The sequence below is a fragment of the Vulpes lagopus genome, chromosome 7 (genome assembly GCF_018345385.1).
Source record: "Vulpes lagopus strain Blue_001 chromosome 7, ASM1834538v1, whole genome shotgun sequence".
NCBI classification, from domain to species: Eukaryota; Metazoa; Chordata; class Mammalia; order Carnivora; family Canidae; genus Vulpes; species Vulpes lagopus.
In genome coordinates, this window is record NC_054830.1 from 98402010 (window position 1) to 98421140 (window position 19131).

At 38.5% G+C, this 19131-nt stretch overlaps 1 protein-coding gene across 1 annotated transcript; it reads left to right on the top strand.

Moving 5' to 3' along the window:
- Positions 1–9295: 9295 nt before the first annotated feature.
- LOC121495581 (protein S100-A10-like) lies at positions 9296–9870 on the top strand. The gene has a single exon (XM_041763281.1). The coding sequence runs from the start codon at positions 9311–9313 to the stop codon at positions 9647–9649; it is 339 nt and encodes a 112-aa protein (XP_041619215.1). The 5' UTR covers positions 9296–9310; the 3' UTR covers positions 9650–9870.
- The last annotated feature ends 9261 nt before the right edge of the window (positions 9871–19131 follow it).

Consider the following 19131-nt stretch of genomic DNA (forward strand, 5'->3'; position numbering starts at 1 on the left):
TGAGAGGTGTACTTTCAACTTCTTTTGTCAATTTTAGTTCCGTAGTTGAAGAAGGAATAGCAGCCTTGGGCAGGCATTTTGGAAGCACAATCCTAAGCTCGCTGGAGAATCTGGAAACCCCAGCCCCAGAAGCAAGTTTCAAGCCTATCAAAATATTTATTTTTTTATTCATAATAATTATTTTCTAAAAGAAAGCTACAAGAACTAATACACTCTGTGTGAGAATGCGTCATACTCCTGGGTAGGCTCCTACATTTATAAAACTCAGCAACTTCAACAGAGTGTTTATTTTCTCTAGAAACTATGAAGAGATGGACACAACCTTTCAGAGACTAGGCTATAACTCATTGGTAGCTATGGATATGGATTCATTCTTGATTTTATAGTTGTAAACCTGTAAACAATTGTATGATAAAAAAAAACTTAGAAGTGTCGTGATCACCAATACTTTTTGTCTTCAAGTAAAAGGAAGTTTGAGAAACACTGGTCAAGAGTATAAATAGACAGCACCCAGATGGCTCAGTGTCTGCCTTCAGCTCAGGTCATGATACCAAAGTCCTGGGATCGAGTCCTGCATTGGACTCTGTCCTCATTGGAGAATCTGCTTCTCCCTCTGCCTCTGCCCCTCTCCCAGCTCATGCTCTCTTCTCTCTCACTCTCTGAAATAAATTAATTAATTTAAAAAATTTCTTTAAAAGGAGTATAAGGGGATCCCTGGGTGACGCAGCGGTTTGGCGCCTGCCTTTGGCCCAGGGCGCGATCCTGGAGACCTGGGATCGAATCCCACGTCGGGCTCCCGGTGCATGGAGCCTGCTTCTCCCTCTGCCTGTGTCTCTGCCTCTCTCTCTCTTTGTGTGACCTATCATAAATTAAAAAAAATAATAATAATAATAAAATAAAATAAAATAAAATAAAATAAAATAAATAAAATAAAATAAAATAAAATAAAATAAAATAAAATAAAATAAAATAAAAATAAAAGGAGTATAAGTAGAGAGAGGATGTGGGAGAGAGAGAGATATACTACCTTGGCTGAGTTGACCATTTTTATGAGCACCAGAACTGTAATTCTAAACACTTAAAAAATTAATCTAGTTTATTGTAAAAAAACAATTGAGGATGTTTTTAATGACTTGTCTACAAGGACGTTCAGTATAACACTATGTGAAAATTGTGAAATGTTTTAAAAGCCCCACATTAGTGAGCCATTAATTTTGATATATACATGCGATATACACATCAAGAAATAATCAATAGATGTACTATATATACACCTATAGAACATGGAAAATGTGCTTTATACATTGGCACAAGCAAAAACAGGCTATAAAATAGTACATATCTGGGTTTGGGCCTGGGGTATTTTCTATTGTTTTTGATAATCTTTGATGGTCCATTTTCTCTTTTGATGTTCTTTAGATAATGTACATTGCATAATAACTCCATAATGATCATGTGTTGCTTTTGTGATAGGATAAAAACAATTATACTTCAATTGATTTTTTTATTCTATTTTTGGGGTGCCTGGGCAGTTCAGTCAGTTAAGTTTCTGCTTTCAGCTCAGGTCCTGATCCTGGGGTCCTAGGTTGGAGCCTCTGTTCAGCAGGGAGTCTGCTTCTCCCTCTGCCCCGCCCCCTGCTCATATTCATGTGCCCTCTGTATCACGTAAATAAATAAAATATTTTTTAAAAAATAAATAAACTATTTTTATTGAGATATAATTAACATGTGACATCAGTTTCAAGTGCACCATGTAATGATTTGATATTTGTGTATATTGTGAAATGACCACCACAATAAATCTAGTTAACCCTATTACCATACATAGTTACACTATTTTTCCTTGTGATGAAAACTTGAAGGTCTACTCTCTTAGCATGCACTGATTTTAAATTAAAAAATTATTCAACACTTTATATAGATATATTTATGAATTATTTTTTGTCTTCTTCCTAAAGGGTTTGAGCAGGCTAAAAATATCTGCAATCCTGTAACTTTTTTAAAAGATAAAGATGAAGTTATTAGGATAAAAGAATACTGAAAGGGAATCATAGTATAAAAATGTATGCCACTAAATCCTGAAATTACAAAGGTGGGCATAGATCTTTCTCTGAGATTCTGGAAGACTTTATTTTATTTTATTTTTTTTTCTGGAAGACTTTATAAAAACATCAAAGACACATTTCATTGTGAATTGGAAGCGTGCCATTAATCAGGAAAAACATTTTGTTCCAGGCATTGAAGCCTGAAAGAGTTTTGTTTTTTGAATTATTTAAGAATAGGTACAGAATGGAGTAGACAGCAGGCTCATAACATCTTTCTGGTAAATTCTAGGGTGATATTCAGAAATCCGGTCTATGGACAAGGTCATCTGTTGAACAACTCCATGCTGTATGTCAAGGTGCCCCCCTGGAAATTGTACCTTGCTGCCACATTTGGTGATCAGATTGAGGCCATAGAATTAAATTTAGGAAAAATAAGTCTAGAGGGGGCCCAACATATGCAACTTTGCTGTGCTCTAGATTAGCCGAGTGATAATACGATGGATCATGTGTCTGTTAGGAAATTCTTTCTCAACATTATTTCCCAACACTGAACTTTTGGCACATGTTGGGCAGTTGGAGGGCTGAGCATATCTGTTTATGCTTCACCAATGAGCCTGATGGGTGCTGGGCTTAAGGAGGAATTTCTGGGCTTGGTGAGTCTCCCTGCATGTCGTAGATCTAAAGACTTACTATTCTGTTGATTCTGGATTCAGTGCCTTTAAATGTGATTCATTTTATGCAAAATGAGGAGATAACATCTTGTTTCAGGAAAACTTGAATCTGGCAGACTTCCCTGTATCAACCGCACATTTAAAAATTCTGAAGAGAAGTTAAAATGTAGAGTATGAAATCTTTATACCACCAACTTGCTTTCTAACTGGCCAAATCATTTATGTTCTATGTCTCAGTTACTACATCTGCAAAATGGGGATGATGACGCCTACTTTAGGGGGTTGATGAGTGAGAGAAATATGATGATACATCTAAAGCGCATGCAAAGGGGGTGCCTGGACTCAGTCGGTTAAGCATCTGCCTTTGGTTGTGATCTCAGGATCCTGGCATCAAGCCCCGCATTGGACTCCCTGCTCAGCAGGGAGTCTGCTTCTCCCCCTGCCTCTATCCCCTTGCTCGTTCTCTCTCTCTGTTAAATAGATAAATAAAATCTTTTTTTTTTTTTTTTAAAAAGCACATGCAAAGTGCCTAGCAAATTGAGAGCCTTTATTAAACGGTGACTTTTGTTTTTAAGTAAGACAAAGTGATACGTGGGTAAATGAACAAGAAAAAAGAAGAAAATAAATGAGTTATGGGGAAAATGATGGAGAAGAAGTAAACTGTGGCTCTCAGTGACCCTGTGGAAGGAGGACACCGAACAAAGTGGGTGATTCTATGCCCATTGTCACTTGCCTCCCTGGCCATGTCTTCTTACTGGTTTATTACTTTGATGGTTACTGATATGTGTGTTGTGGAGAATCATTATTCTCACAGGAGTCTCAAAGGTCATGAGCAAACAGACTGGACAGATGACCATGAGTGCCTAAGCTCAACTATCAGCTCAGAAATGCTGATTTTGCACATTGTCAGTGCTCCATTTTCTCTGTTGCTTTATGCTTTTCTTTTTTTTTTTTCTTTTCTGGACATTCCTGGTTGCAGGATAAATTACATCTATTCTGTTACAAATAAGACCCTTCTCTGGCAAGCTAATTGTATCTCTATGCGGCCATCCTGTTGTAAAATGTGTCTTTAAAGACAAATTATCAAAGCCCTAAAAATCATTTTTAGAACAAGAAGCTGTTTAGGCCAATTTGGGTTTCAGATTAGGCTGAACTTTCCCACCCTCTGAGGATGGTGTGATTTCCCGTCATTCCTTGGGGGTCTCATCTGAAATAGAATTGGAGGGAAAGGCAAAATGATTGACAAGGGCAGGTAATGTGAGTTCAGGTGTCCTGCTGAGGGGGCTCACTTAGGATTCCAAATTGAAGTCAGCCACAGCCCCATGCTGGCTCATGCTGCCCCATGCAGACACTGAGTCGGTTCTGTGCTAAGTACTTACAATGTACAGATTAGCAAAGACAAAGGTTGAGAGGCTCACTGCGTCCTCTGTCTTTCAGAAATAAGCAGGCATAGTTGCAATAGTGAGGAAATTGACTGGGAGCTGCCATGAAGTTTTAAAAGTCTTTCCTAAGCTTTGTATATATTTCCATATGCTTATTATCAGATTTCTGACATTTCATCATCTGAACCCATTCAAAAAATATTTATAATCCCTTTTCTGTTTTATATAGTCTTAATTAATAGGCTCTGGACATAAAAAAAAAAAAGAAAGAAACAGATCTTCATTTACTTTTCATGAGATCAAATCTTCACTCTGAATCACCATAGTAAATATTGCTTAAGTTCACATAACTAAGGTTTCTAAGATATTAAGTAACTCACCAAAGCCAAGACAGATAGTGACTGATAAAACTGTAATTTGACTAAAGTTTCATCTACAGATGAGTAAGATGGAAGCTCTGCCTTCAGAGAGCCCAAACTTCTAAGAGAGTAATGTATTAATAGATGATTGCAATCCAAGACAGACCAAGATTAATGCTGTAATGAGTGCTTAGTTCAGAGCTTTGCACACAGTAAGCATTCTATAAATGTCTATGTTTATGGTATTAACAAATAGAGAATATGCATGAAAAATGTGGCCAGTGAATATAAAATCACCCTTGACTATGAACTCTGAAAAAGTGCTCATGTACCAACAGATGTATATTCAACTAAGGAAAAAAAGGCAATCTATGAAGGCATGACATGGAATTTAAATACTTTAATCTGCTATCCTCAGAAGAACTTTCTCAGTAACAACTTAGAGAGATTAACTGTCAGTGTTTCTGCTTGCCATCGTGATCTCATAGACCTCTTCCATGAAGGAAATTGTGTTATAGAGGACAAAATCATCATGGAAAGCATGGATCTCCATCTCAAGTACATTCTGATGTATTTGACATCTAGCCAAGCCAGATCTGGGGTTCAGCTTCTCCTAATGAATGGAATTCAGTGGTACTCTTTCCCTCCCCATCTGACTTCTCCAAGCAGGTGCTCGAGAGAAAGAAGACTCACTCAGAAACCTGGCCAAAGGGCTGGAGGAGGATAAGGGACCATCCTGACAACTGGAACTTGAGCTTGCATCCCCAGCTGACTCAGTCAGGAGCTGGTGTGCCTGCTGAGGGGAGTAAGGATGTCAACAGCCCTATATGCACATGAAAGGAGCTCACTCAAATTGTGAACACTTAAAATACCCAAGCATGGACCTCTTACTAGTTAAGAAAAAGTGTGGGAGCTCTTTCTCATTTGACAACAAACTACTAGTTTGTTGGGGACCATAAGTACCAGGGATAGTTGCGCCTGAAGAGAGGGGTGAAATCTACACCACTGAGGCAGAAGATAAGGGCAGAATGTTTCCTCAGTTGGCCCTGTGAATGGCAGTAGTGAGGACAACTGGATCTACAAGTTTTACCAGCTCCAGTTTTACCAGCCCCAATGTCAGGAAAGTCTTAAGTCAGCAGCTGAAGGATGGGTGGCCAAAGCACTGGAAGGCAAAGCAGCTTCCGGGAATGTCTACAAAACACCGTGTGGACTTTACAAGATTTCCTCAGTGATCTGGGATGTTTTCACTGCCTGAAATAATGTTTAACTTTCTATCTGCATCAACATGGATAATTCTCAAAAACAAAATGTTGAGTGAAAAAAGCAGATTGCAGAAGGATAAGTACAATATGCCGCCACTTACATATATGTTTAAAATACACGAAACACTGGAATATATTTTTATGGATGCACATACATATATATGATAAACATTTTTTCAAGAGTAGATGGAGAGGAATACAGATTGCTTTGGGATGCTAGTTCCCTTTGAGAAGATTACCTCTGAGAGAGGGGAGCCTGGCAAGGGGTGTACTTTGCTTCAACTCTATCCATTACATTTTTCCCTTTAGATATTTCTGAAACATATCTGGCACAACTTTAATACTTCTTACTTTCAGGCAAACAGTTCTTTTTTCCTGTTCTTTCTAATTAATGTATCTGAAAGGTTTTGTAGTTAAATATTTTTTAAAAGATTAATTTAAAAAAAGATTAATTTATTTTGAGAGAGAGAGCATGAGCTGGAGGGGCAAAGGGAGAGGGAGAGAGAATTCTAAGCAGACTCCTCACTGAGCATGGCACCCAACATGGGGCCCAATCTCACAACCTGGAGGTTATGACCTGAGCCAAAACCAAGAGTCAGATGCTTAACTGACTATGCCACCCAGGAACTCTTCTAGTTAAATACTTTTAAAGTAGGAAAAAGTCAGGCTTCACCGTTAGTGTTAAAACATTTGCACATATGGGCTTGACAAGGCCTGGGGATATCAGACAACACTCATCACTGGGTTATCTTTAAGGAAAACGGTTAAAATTATCCCAGGGATCCACTTCCCTCGAGGGTTCAACAGACAGAGAGTTTCAGCTCTACTTGGCTGGGTTTGAGTGATCCAGACACAGAGAGTTATCCTTACTTGTTGTGAAAATAGGAATGATTGTTTTCATTATCCTCACATAGCTCCAAAGTAAATAAGGACACTATGGCTACAAACCCTACCTTTGGGGTAAGTTGGAGTATAAAAGTAGAGCATAAAAGTGTCCAGACTCCAGACTGATGATGCATAAGAAAGCTCTGGCTGAATGGGAAACGAGCTTATATGATGTGGATATAAGTAAAAGTACAGTCTGCTCAACTGGGAATACTACTGTCTGTTACTTACTCTGTTTTAGACCAAGCTGTTTGTTTCTGCATGTGTGTGCCATCACTCTGACACAAGTTTCTGGTTTCCTTTGCTTTTATTTCGAATAAATGGAATAGAAAATGGAATCCTAAACAAGTGATTCCTTAACTTCAAAGGAAATCCAAAGTTATACATTTTCTATTTTTAGTCTCCTGGTATTCCTTTTCCCTTCCTTTTCCATCGAGCATCCTAGGGCATGAAAAGCACGTAGAGGAGTAATATTTTATTAAGGAATGGGACACAAAATCATGGGATGAGGAAGAGGAGGTAACATTTCTTTTACTCTCACAAATAGGACTGAGAGCCAAATTAAAAGCGGCTATAGAGACTTTGCGGGGAACGTTATAGTTTATTTTCTTGAGTGTGGGTATGTGTGTATTATTTTGGAGGCAGGGGGGCCATTCTTATAACCAAACATTTGGTCTGTGCAAACAAGACTGTGGAAGCTATTCCAGTGGTCTTGAGGAAAAACAGCAATTGACTCAGATACCACCTGCTCTTTTGCTTATGCCCACTTTCTCCACATCCTTCATTCGACACCAGGACCTGCTCCTTACTTTCCTATTTCCCTTCCAAAATGATGACTCTTCTGGAAACACCCTCCATTGTACTTATCTCTCACACACACATATATATACAGACATGCACTCTAGGAGTCATCTCATTCTTTAGGGTATTGCTAATAACAATTTCAGGAATATTCCTCCTTTTCTCCATGAAGATGGGAACGTCCTTGAAGGTAGAGACCTCATAATGCTTTTCATTTTGTTTGTTGGCTTTTTTAGTTCACATAGCACTACTAGTTAATCGAACAATAAAGATAAGTCCGAGGCCCACCTGGAAGGAAATTTTGCCTCATTTAGAGAAAGGGAATGGAGGCACTGTAGGTGGAATGCCTTGCCCACCTAGGGTGTAGAGTGAGGGCACTGGAGTGAGTCCAGCCCATAAACCCTATGAGGACCAAAGACCTGATCGGTTCTCAAGAGCGTGTGGTTAAGAGTCTCAACATCTGAATCCCCAGGACTTACCTTTGTACAAATCAGCTGGATATGATGGGAGACTGTAAACTTTCAAGTCAGGAAGATCTGACTGCCTTCAATTGGGGAAGTTGCTTAACCTTACTGAGCCTCAATTTACTCTTCTCTAAAACAGGAATGATAAAAAGTCCACATAAAGTTTTGATGAAGATGTGGAGAAGAGGAATCTCTTGAACTGTTCATGGGATTGCAAACTGGTGCAACCACAGTGAAAAAGAGAATGCAGTTTCTTCAAAAAAATTACAAATAGAACTACTCTACAAACTAGTAATTGCATTCTTGACTATTTATCAAAAAAATGTAAGAACACTAACTTAAAGGGATACATGTACCCTCCCTGTGTTTATAGCAGCATTATTTACAATAGCAAAGATAAGGAAGCAGCCCAAGTGCCCATCAGTTGATGAATGGGTAAAGATCTGATAGAAACATGCAAGGAATACTACTTGGCCATAAAAATGGGGAAATCTTGCCATTTACAACAGTGTGGATGGAACTAGAGAGTATAATGCTGGGACATCTGGGTGGCTCAGAGGTTGAGCACCTGCCTTTGGCCCAGGGTATGACCTTGGGGTCCCAGGATCGAGTCCCACATTGGGTTCCCTGCATGGAGCCTGCTTCTCCCTCTGCCTGTGTCTCTGCCTCTCTCTCTCTCTGTGTGTCTCTCATGAATAAGTAAACAAAATCTTTAAAAAGAGAGAGAGAGTATAATGCTAAGCAAAATAAGCCAGAGAAAGACAAATATCACTATGATCTCGCTTGTATGTGGAATTTAAGAAACAAATGAGCAAAGGGGGAAAAAAAAAGACAGTGAAATAAACCAAGAAACAGACTTTTAACCATACAGAACAAACTGTTACCAGAGGGGAGATGAGTTGGGGAATGGAGGAAATAGGGGATGGAGATTAAAGAGTACACTTATCATGATGGAAAAAAAATAGAGTGATAAAGTTTTATTGAGGACCAATTTAATTAGAGTAGTTATGTGTATGTAGCCTAGCCCATCATAGGTGCTCAATAAACTCTTCTCTCTCCCAGGCTTTTCTATTTGGCAGCTAATATCAGTTTCATATACTCCAAGCTTCAGGGCTTATATCCTTCACCAAAACAAATAATAAACATGTCAACTGCAAAACTGCCTTCCCCTGCCATGAGCTTTAGTTCTCTACCCACTGTATAAACCACATTTAGATATCAATGGTAACTCAATTTGAGCTCCAAATTTTCTTGTCATTTGGATCTTATAGTTTGAGCTGGTGGCTATCCATTTTGTGCATCAGCCAGATTAGTACCCCGCCCTCAAAGCTACACATTCTCAGACTCTTTCCCTTTCCCACTGACTAGGATGCTAGTCAGTGAATGCTAGGATGCCCACTGTCTGAACCTGCCTTATAAATTGGGTCCCCGCCAGCCGAGCATGCCCGCCGCGCCTCACGCCAAGGTTTCAACAGACCTCACCAAGATGCCATCTCAAATGGAACATGCCATGGAAACCATGATGTTCACGTTTCACAAGTTTGCTGGGGATAAAGGATACTTGACAAAGGAAGACCTGAGAGTACTCATGGAAAAAGAATTCCCAGGATTTTTGGAAGATCAAAAAGACCCTCTGGCCGTGGACAAAATAATGAAGGACCTCGACCAGTGCCGAGATGGCAAAGTGGGCTTCCAGAGCTTCTTTTCACTAATTGCTGGGCTCACCATTGCATGCAATGACTATTTTGTAATACACATGAAGCAGAAGGGCAAGAAATAGGCACCATTGAGCAACACTCCGCCCAGAGTGAGGTGTCCCAAAGGGTCTCAAGGAATCTGTCCCACAGCTTCCCCCTGTATAAAGGATTCCATGAGCAGATCAGGACCCTCAGAAAATGTACAAATGAAATCCAACCCCCATTTGAGAAGCAGAGAAAGAAAAGTCAGTAAAAGAAAGCCAGATAAGCTTTTGATTTTTATATTGCTTATTGCATCCTCTTACCCTCAATAAACAAATTCCTTTTTTAGTTCCTCACTTGAGGAAAAAAAAAAAAAATTGCATTAAATTGGAGCTGAGATATGTTTCCACTCCAGCTCCCTTAACTCCTAGTCAACTGCTCCTTCTCTGCTCCCTATCCACACTACACACCCAAGAAATAGATGCATTAAATTGGAGCTGAGATATGTTTCCACTCCAGCTCCCTTAACTCCTAGTCAACTGCTCCTTCTCTGCTCCCTGTCCACACTACACACCCAAGAAATAGATGATAGTTGATCTGTTGAGATATAGAAAGATCAAACCAAAGTAGATGCTGATGTGAGTGATGGAGAATGGGTGAAAGACCATACCTATATTGAGAGGAAGGTGAAGGTGTTGGTACATTGGGAAATAAAGGGCTGAACTGGGATATATTGAATAGATTCTTCTATTGAAGATCTGGGGGTGGTAAGTAATATAGCATGTTTTAGAACATATTATTCAGGAATGGTTTCTTTCTAAACAAGGAGTGTTCAGACTCTTTAGCCTCTAAGTGGATCTGCTTACTAAGGTGGTCTACTACCAGGGTCAAATGTATCCATTTTTTTTTTCCATTATTCACTCAACAAACACAGATTGAGCATCAAATGTATTCTAATTTATGCACTTCTTCTAAGTTCCTTGGCCTCCTATATCTCTCACTTGGGCCACTCAGTCTTGGAAAGCTTTTGCTGCCATTGGTGGGTTGCCATGGTTGTAGTGGCAGTCACTCAGCTCTGTCACAATAGCATTGAACTCTGACACCACCTGTGTTATTCCATGCGATAGAAACCACACAGACCTAGAACCCAGGCTTGACCTGACTAGACCTGTACAGACTCTTCTTCTTCTTACCACTTTTTACAACACAGGGGAAGCAGTCCAGTGTCCCAGTGGGTATCCAGGAGTGCAGAGGTGACCATATAAGAAGTTGGGTGGTTAACTGTCTCTTGGAGAATTTGATCAATGAGAGAAAAGAGATAGGATATAAGTGTTTTCCCTTTCTCCCTCCAATCCACATTCCAAGGCACAGTGATTGTGTTTAAGCCCATGTGGAAATGTCCTTCATGGCCAGGCAATGGCTGTGCATCTTGTGAAGCTCACAACCAGCCTGGCAATGGAGAACCCTGACTGTGATCTTATATTTGTTTCTCCTTTTTTCTTATTTCACTTCCTTTTTCTCTCAGTCCTCTTGCTCTCACATAGGCCCTCCCAATAAAGAATTGGCACTTGAGGTCTACTTTGAGTATGTCTTTTTGGAACTCACCCCAATCAAAACAAGTGGTGTGGGACACTGAGCCAGGAACAGCGCATACATGCCCCACACACACATGTAGCTCCCAGCAGAGTGCAATAGGCAGGTAACAACACATAATAGCAAAAATTAACAAAAATATTTAATATTTAATTAAATATTAAAACATTAATAAACATTTAATATTTAAACAAAAAAATAACAAGGGGAAGAAAAGCAGATTTTCTTTTCTTTATAAAGAAAGGATATAGGGCACCTGGGTGGCTCAGCAGTTTAGCGTCTTCCTTCTGCTTGGGTCATGATCCTGGGGTCTTGGGATCGGGTCCCACGTCGGGGTCCCTGCATGGAGCCTGCTTCTCCCTCTGCCTGTGTCTCTGCCTCTCTCTCTGTGTCTTTCATGAAAGATAAATAGAATATTAAAAAAAAAAAAGCATATAAAGGAAAGGATTGACTTCTGATAAGTTATAATGGGCCAGGGAACATTGTGGGAGAACTAAGATGAAATCACTTTAAATATGGAGATTTGGAAAGGTCTCTCCAAGGAGGTTCTATTTAAATTGAGACATTAAGTTTTAGAAGGAGCTAGCCAGGCTACAACCACACAAGAGATTTCTCAGCTGCCAGAATAGGTAACAGACAGCAGGATTCTAAAGCAAGAATGAGTTTTGGGTGTTAGGACATTCAAGAAAGATAAGGATGGTTGGAAAGTCCTGATCAAGGTAAGAAGTGACTGCCTTGAGGCTAGGGAGGAGACTGAAGCCAGATGTGATGACTTTTGTAGGCTATTGAATAAGATTGTATTTTATTCTAAGGGCCACTGGAAGCCATTACAATGCTTTAAGTATTTGAATCCAGTAAAATCTTAATTCCAATTCAAAACTCTTAATTTATTTGAATAAAATGTTTCACTTGTAACTCTAATAATACAAGAACAAAAGATTATGGGAATAGATACAAGGAAGTAAATTTTATAGCATATACTATGAGTGAAAGTAAGCAGAAATATATGTCTAATATGAATAAAATACAGACTGTGGGTTGGCTTGTAACCGTTACTCTCTCCCCTCTAGGAAATCATAATCTGTTATAACACTACTTTTCTTTGGTCAGGCTGGTCCAGCAGTGTGTGTTGATCTGATTCATTTTCTACTTTGCTCCATCTTTATTCAAGTTGGTTTGATTATGTCTTTGTATTAAAGAAAGTTCTTAGTATTATAATTATAATTTCTTGAAGTACAGAGCCTCTTTCCCCTCATTTAGAATTCCTCATTAATTGTAGTTCTATTGCTATGGCTGTCATTAGTGCAATCTGCTAATTCACAAATTCACGGAAGTCCGGAAATACATTTTGCTAATGTGCACTGCAAAATGCCCTCTACAAAATGCCTCCTATATAATGTCATTTACAAAATGCTTGCTGCAGCTGCCAGGGGAGGGTTTTTATAGACCAACCTGGATTGGGGTGAAAGCAATATATCTTCTAGGCAGAGAAAGCTCTCCTCTATAACTCTCAAGGCTTTTCTTTGTGGTTGCCACCTATTTTCAACTGTCACGCGTTCCCAAATTGCCTCTTTGAAGTTAGGATTTTAGCCATCATATCTATTTAAGTGTGTTTTATTAACAAAGAGTTGGCAGGATTAAGATAGACTCACAAAACAGCAACTCATGAAAATTAAAACCAAATATTGACCTCACCCTAGTCCAAGGCATACCCAGGCAGAATTGGCAGTAACTCACGTGGTATGTTTTTTAGGGGTGTGAGGTCGGGTGGGGCTTGGGGGGTGAGAGTGGGAAGCAATAGAATTTTTGAATTACCAAATGTATTATTCTCTGGCCAGAAATCGCACCATGGAGATTCATCTCTTTTCCTTGGTTGGAAAATTTTGTCAATTCAGGGAATACATTAGCAACACTTTAGCATGGATTTGTTCACCCCAGTGATTTCCAGAAGACAGTTGCCTGAGTTGGAATGGGACATGGGAAAGATTTTGACAGAAGGGGATGGATGCTGTCTGGAAAGCAGGCGCTACCAGGGAGGTCTATAAACGGAGAACCCAAGAGGATGCTGGGTGCCCAGGGGAGGAGGTTGCATTGGTGCTGAAAGCAAAGATGGTTGCAGGCCAAATTCTAACTTCAGACTTTTGCCTCAGGCAGTACTGTTAGCATTTCAAGTCCCATTAAATGACCCTCCTTCTCAAACAGATGGTGGCTTTACTGATAACAAAGAAAACAACTTTGTGTAGAACAGATAATCAGACTAAGCTTCAAAGAGGCAAAATACCAAGGGAGAAGTTACTAATGTTTCTTGGAGTATGAATCACTATACACACACACACACACACACACACACACACACAAAAGGACCTGATACAATGGAAATAATTTATTGAAGAGAGTCAGTATTATCAAGGGCATTACCACCCTCACTCTCTTCAGATTTCCTGCCTCCCTGCAGATGGGTGAGGAAATACAGTTGAAACATATCTAATTTGAAATAAAATGTAAATGCTACAGACTAGAATATTTTTATGTTGGGCATATTTTGTGCCCAGCTGGGATGATTTAAGTGAAGGTTTGAGAAGGCCTCTCTGAGGCAGGGCTATTTAAGTTGAGCAATAAAACTTTGAGTAATCAAAATAATATTCTGTTCCTTATTAAGAAACTTTGATTTCATCAGAAAGAACATGATGTCTTGGGCTTAGCTAATTTCTAATAATAAGGAAATTTTAAAATTGTGTATCTAAGAAAACTTAATTTCTATAGAAATTAAATGCATAGATAAAATGAAAATGACTTGTTGCTTATATATCATGTAACTTGATAAACACACAGACAGATGCGTACTAGAATTTGTACATATGCTCTCATGCATATGCGTAGACTGTCCTAAAGAATGAATCTGTGAGATTGTATATACTTAATATCTATAAATAGATATCTAGATCTATATTTAAAATTAGTTGATGCCATCTAAGTCTTCTTATTTCAGGTGCTCCCCCATTATTGGCCCCACATACCAAACTCCACCTGGAAGCTTGGCCAAGGTAGAAGCAGCCCAAGTTTTAGGACTCTTCATCTTAAGTGACACGTGTTAGCTGTTTTGACTCCTTCCTCTGATTTTTGACCCTCTATTTTACTTTAACCTTTCCATACAGGAAATCCTCAACTCGTAATTTATCTGCATCTGGCTTCCATTTGGGCTGTGGTTTCTGGTCACTATCTAGCCCTTTATGTTGTTTGTCAGATATGTCTACACCTTCCTGACCCTGGTTGCTCACACTGTCTCTAAAATCTGGGTTCCAGGAATTATCGTGAGGAAGTCACATGGGATGTTGCACCTTCCAACTGATTTCACAGGGATCTGACATTAAGGAAGATATATGGCTTTGGCAAACTAGCATTAATAACATTAATAAACTGGTTCCTATACTTGTGTACTCCAACTACAGAGCTTCTGTTATATATCTCTACTGATGACCTGATCATATCTGCTGTGTTGATTGTCGTGTATACAAAGATGAACAAAGTACAGTGTTTAACCTCACAGGCCTGGTAGGTGAGAGAGACATAGAAGTAAATAATATCAATACAGTGTAATGAGCATGAGGATAGTGGTTGACACAAGGTAAGAAAGTGCAAAGAAAAAAAAGAGAATAATCAACTCTGCTCATAGATAAGGGATCATACATTTCAGTTTTCCCAGGACAGTCCTGGCTGTGACTCTTCCCCAAACATCCTTCGGAGTTTAGTATTAGTTTTGCCTTCTTACACTTTCCCGTGTGTCCCAGTTTTGAAAAAAAAAAAAAAATTATATGGTTACCGTACTAAAAATGAGAAGGCCAAGCAAACTTTACAAGAAGATGTAAGAAATAAAATCGAAATTATGGGAAGCACTCTACCAATTTGATGAGACACAGATGGTAATTTTGGACAAGGACAATAGACCCATGACCGAAGCAGTGTGTGAAGCTGGAGAATGATATGTAGTCCATATATGATGCTGCTGCTCTGGAGACGGGTGAGATACTATGGTTTGAAGCAAAACCAGGGCCAGTGATGATGAGTCTTTTCTGCTCTTAATGACCTTACACTAGTTCTTGTAGACAATGGAGTCACATTAAAATTCTCAACCAGGGGATCCCTGGGTGATTCAGTGGTTTGGTGCCTGCCTTTGGCCCAGGGCATGATCCTGGAGTCCTGGGATCGAGTCCCGGATCGGGCTGCTTCCCGATCATGGAGCCTGCTTCTCCCTTTGCCTGTGTCTCCGCCTCTCTCTCTGTGTGTGTCTTTCATGAATAAACAAATAAAATCTTTTAAAAAAATGTTTTTAAAAAAATTTTAAAAAATTCTCAACCAAAAGAATGACCTGATTAGTTTTGCCTTTTAATCACATCACCTAGAAATAATGTATGGAATAGATGAGTAAGAACTAAAACTTTAGGCAGACAGAATTATTAGGAAACCATCATAATAATCCAAACAAGAGATGCTAAGTTAAGGCAGAAGCAGTGAGGGCAGAAATAGAGAATGGACTTTAAAGCTATTCATAAGGGAGGTGATAGATGTTAAAGGTTTATCTGATTTAGAGGATAGAAGGAAGAGTCTAGATCATACTTAGTTGGTAGTTGGAAATACAGAGCAAGAACTCGGAAAAGAAATATGGGGCTATAAGTTTAGATATGGGAATGTGAGTGAAAAAAGAAAGATCTGAAATGAAAAGAGAAAGTGTCTAAAGCCAGAATCTGTCCTTCTAACTTTATTAGAACAATGTGGAAATATGGGATAATAAATGGAAACAGCTTTAGAAAAAATATGCAAGAGACTCATATGACAAATTAGTTTTGGTTAAAGAATTATTACAGATGTTGGCACTGGAGTTTGAATTGCCAGCATAATTTTTGGTATGGAATATTTTTTTTCAATGTGTGATTGGTAAAATTCTTTTATATAATAGGGGTTTCTTATAGACAGAACAAAAGTGTTCTAACCACAAAGATCCATTTTGGAATGATTAATATGTATAATCAAAGTTACTAACAAAGGTCCATTCATTTTATGAGTCAGCAATAAGCATTAAATCTATTTATGATAGACTGTATAACTCTCACACTCTTATTTGGGCAAAAGCAGAACACCGTACTCAAAGAGCATCTTGTGGGATGCTTGGGTGGTTCAGCCATTGAGAGTCTGCCTTCAGCCCAGGGCGTGATCCTGGGATCCCGGGATCGAATCCCACGTCGGGCTCCCTGCATAGAGCCTGCTTCTCTCTCTGCCTGTGTTTCTGTCTCTCTCTGTGTCTCTCATGAAAAATTAAATAAAATCTTAAAAAAAAAAAAAAAAAGAGCATCTTGTAGTTACCACAACCAAGTAAATAAAAGAAGAGTTGAAGTACTTCTCTTTACTGACAAGTGTACACCTCTAGGAATTAGGTTTTAAATCATATTAAATAGTCTGGCACTATAGATGAGATCTTTTTAGAGTGACATTTCTAAATTTGGTCTATTAGAATTTTTTTTAATTTAAATTTAATTTAGTTAGTATGTAATATATTATTAGTTTCAAGAGTAGAACTTAGTGATTCATCAGTTATATACAACACTCAGTGCTCATTACGTCAAGTGCCCTCCCTAATGCCCATAATTCAGTTCCCCCAACCCCGCCACCTCCCCTCCAGCAACCCTCAGTCTGTGGAATTTAAGAAACATAAATTTGGCCCATTTTCTAAAGCAGTTTTTTTTTTTTAAGATTTTGTTTATTTGAGAGAGAGGGAGAGTATGAGCAAGGGGAAGGGAGAAGGGAGAGGGAGAAGCAGACTGCCCTCTGAGCAAGGAGCCCAATGTGGGGGGCTCAATCCCAGGACTCTGGGATCATGACCTGAGTTGAAAGCAGACACTTAACTGACTGAGCCACTCAGGTGTTCCAGTTTAACTCATTTTTAAAGTAAGAATGAAAATGTTCCCTTCCCCCACAAGGAGAAATGATTGCTATTTATTTCTTATATTAACTCTCTATATCACAATTGTTATACTATATGTTGGTAAATTGAACCCCAATAAAAAAATATACAAAAAAATTTAAGAATTAAAAAAAAAGTAAATTAGTATAAGATTCAGAAATTTGGCAGGATGCAACAAAATTCATAAAAATGTTTATATCTCTAACCCAGTATTTAGATTTCTAGAAATTTATCCTGGTAAATTATTAAATTATTGGAGGAAAAATGAGGTGCTCAGAGGCTTATTTTTTTATAATATTGAAAATTTGGAAAGAAGCTTCATATTCCACAAGAGGAAAATGGTCAAATAAATTATATTGGAAGAATAATATCCACTGATTCAATGTTAAAGAACATGTACCAGCCATGGGAAGTCCTCTGTATGGGATATTTAACTCTGAGAAATTAGGAGTGCATATGCCCAGATGTGAGAAGAAAACTTGCAAATAAATAGTCTATGCCATTTTTTCCAATATCATAGGAGAGCAATCAATAAATATTTTTGAATAAATGAATGTAAAATGAAAAAAAATGTTCATTCTTCTGTCTCTTCCACTGGTCTATAAGTGAATTCTAAATAGATATGTATCTGTAATGAAAGGTGTTTGAATTATGATACACAAACATTTCCACCCAAGTGTAAAATCATGCTTAAGGCTGAGGTTTTTTTAAACATCTTGGAATTAAATATAGTACTTTCAAGTTGTCACACCCTAATAGAAAGATTTTGTAGTTTCTGAGAATGATTTCTGAAGCACTCTTGGAGAATTCAAGATATTTTTTAAGTTATCATGGCAAAATTCTCTTTCACATCAGTACTTACAGCTCTGTAAATTTCACTATTTTGGACCATACAGATCAGGAATGTGGGCTAACTCAGATAATATTTATAAATAAATTGATGTAAATGAATGAAACTTAAAAACAAATGATTTACTTTTTACCTTTTAATTCACCAAGAAGATGGAATTACTGTAAAAGCAGTGAAATTAATAATTTTTTAAAAAATATCATAGGATTAAGTAAAACAAAATATTCCGAATGCTTTCAGCTTCTGTTCTTAGAAAATAATTTGAAGAACAGTTCTATCTTTCACATATTATATAAAATTAATGTGACTTATGTTTTGTAAGTGTTTTACATCTATTTAGTGGTATCTATTTATAGCTTAGAGTGTAATATAAACACACCAAGCAAAGATATTTTCAAAAGGCAGCTTAAAATTCAGTAATTTAATTAAGCAACATGAGCTCCCTTCTTCCTACTCTATTTTTCATAATTAAATCTTACCATATCATGTACTCTTTGACCAGTTGCTTTTGTCTTGGGTAGTGGATGCTGCAGTGTGCTGCCTGTCCAGATCTCTTGCAGAACTCACATATTCATTACCCCAGGTTCTGGAAGTGATGGCTGCTGAGGCTGACAGCTAGGTCCCTCTCTGGGGATTGCCTTTGTCTGAGAAAAACTGCCTCACCAAAATTACTCCCATCTTCTCAGGGTACAGCCCACACCCAAAGTTCATTTCCCTAGCCTAAAGGCTGGTCATGGAAAGACACCAAAACTCATTTCCCTAGCCTAAATTTGGGACTTTTTTTAATGACCATCACAGCTCCAAAACTCTCTGTGGGATCAACTGGTGACTCCATTGCAGCTGCATCACAGTGTCAATTCTGGTGCTGACCAGAACACCTTCAGAACACCTTCCTTGGAGGTGTTGCTCCCAGTGGTGTTCCCAGATAAATCACCTTGGTGAAAGTTCAACATCTCTGAGTTGGCTCCTGGGGAAACCAACAAGTGCCGGGAATAATCTGAGAAAGCCAATCTTAAGATGGTGTCTTGAAAAGAATCCCATCACTGGTGGGAGGTAGATGCTATGGACTGAATTGTGTCCCCCCTCCTCCCCCAAATTCATGTGTTAAAACTATAACCCTAATGTGACTTTATATGAAGATAGGGCTTTTAGGAGATAATTAAGGACATAGCAAGGCATAAGGA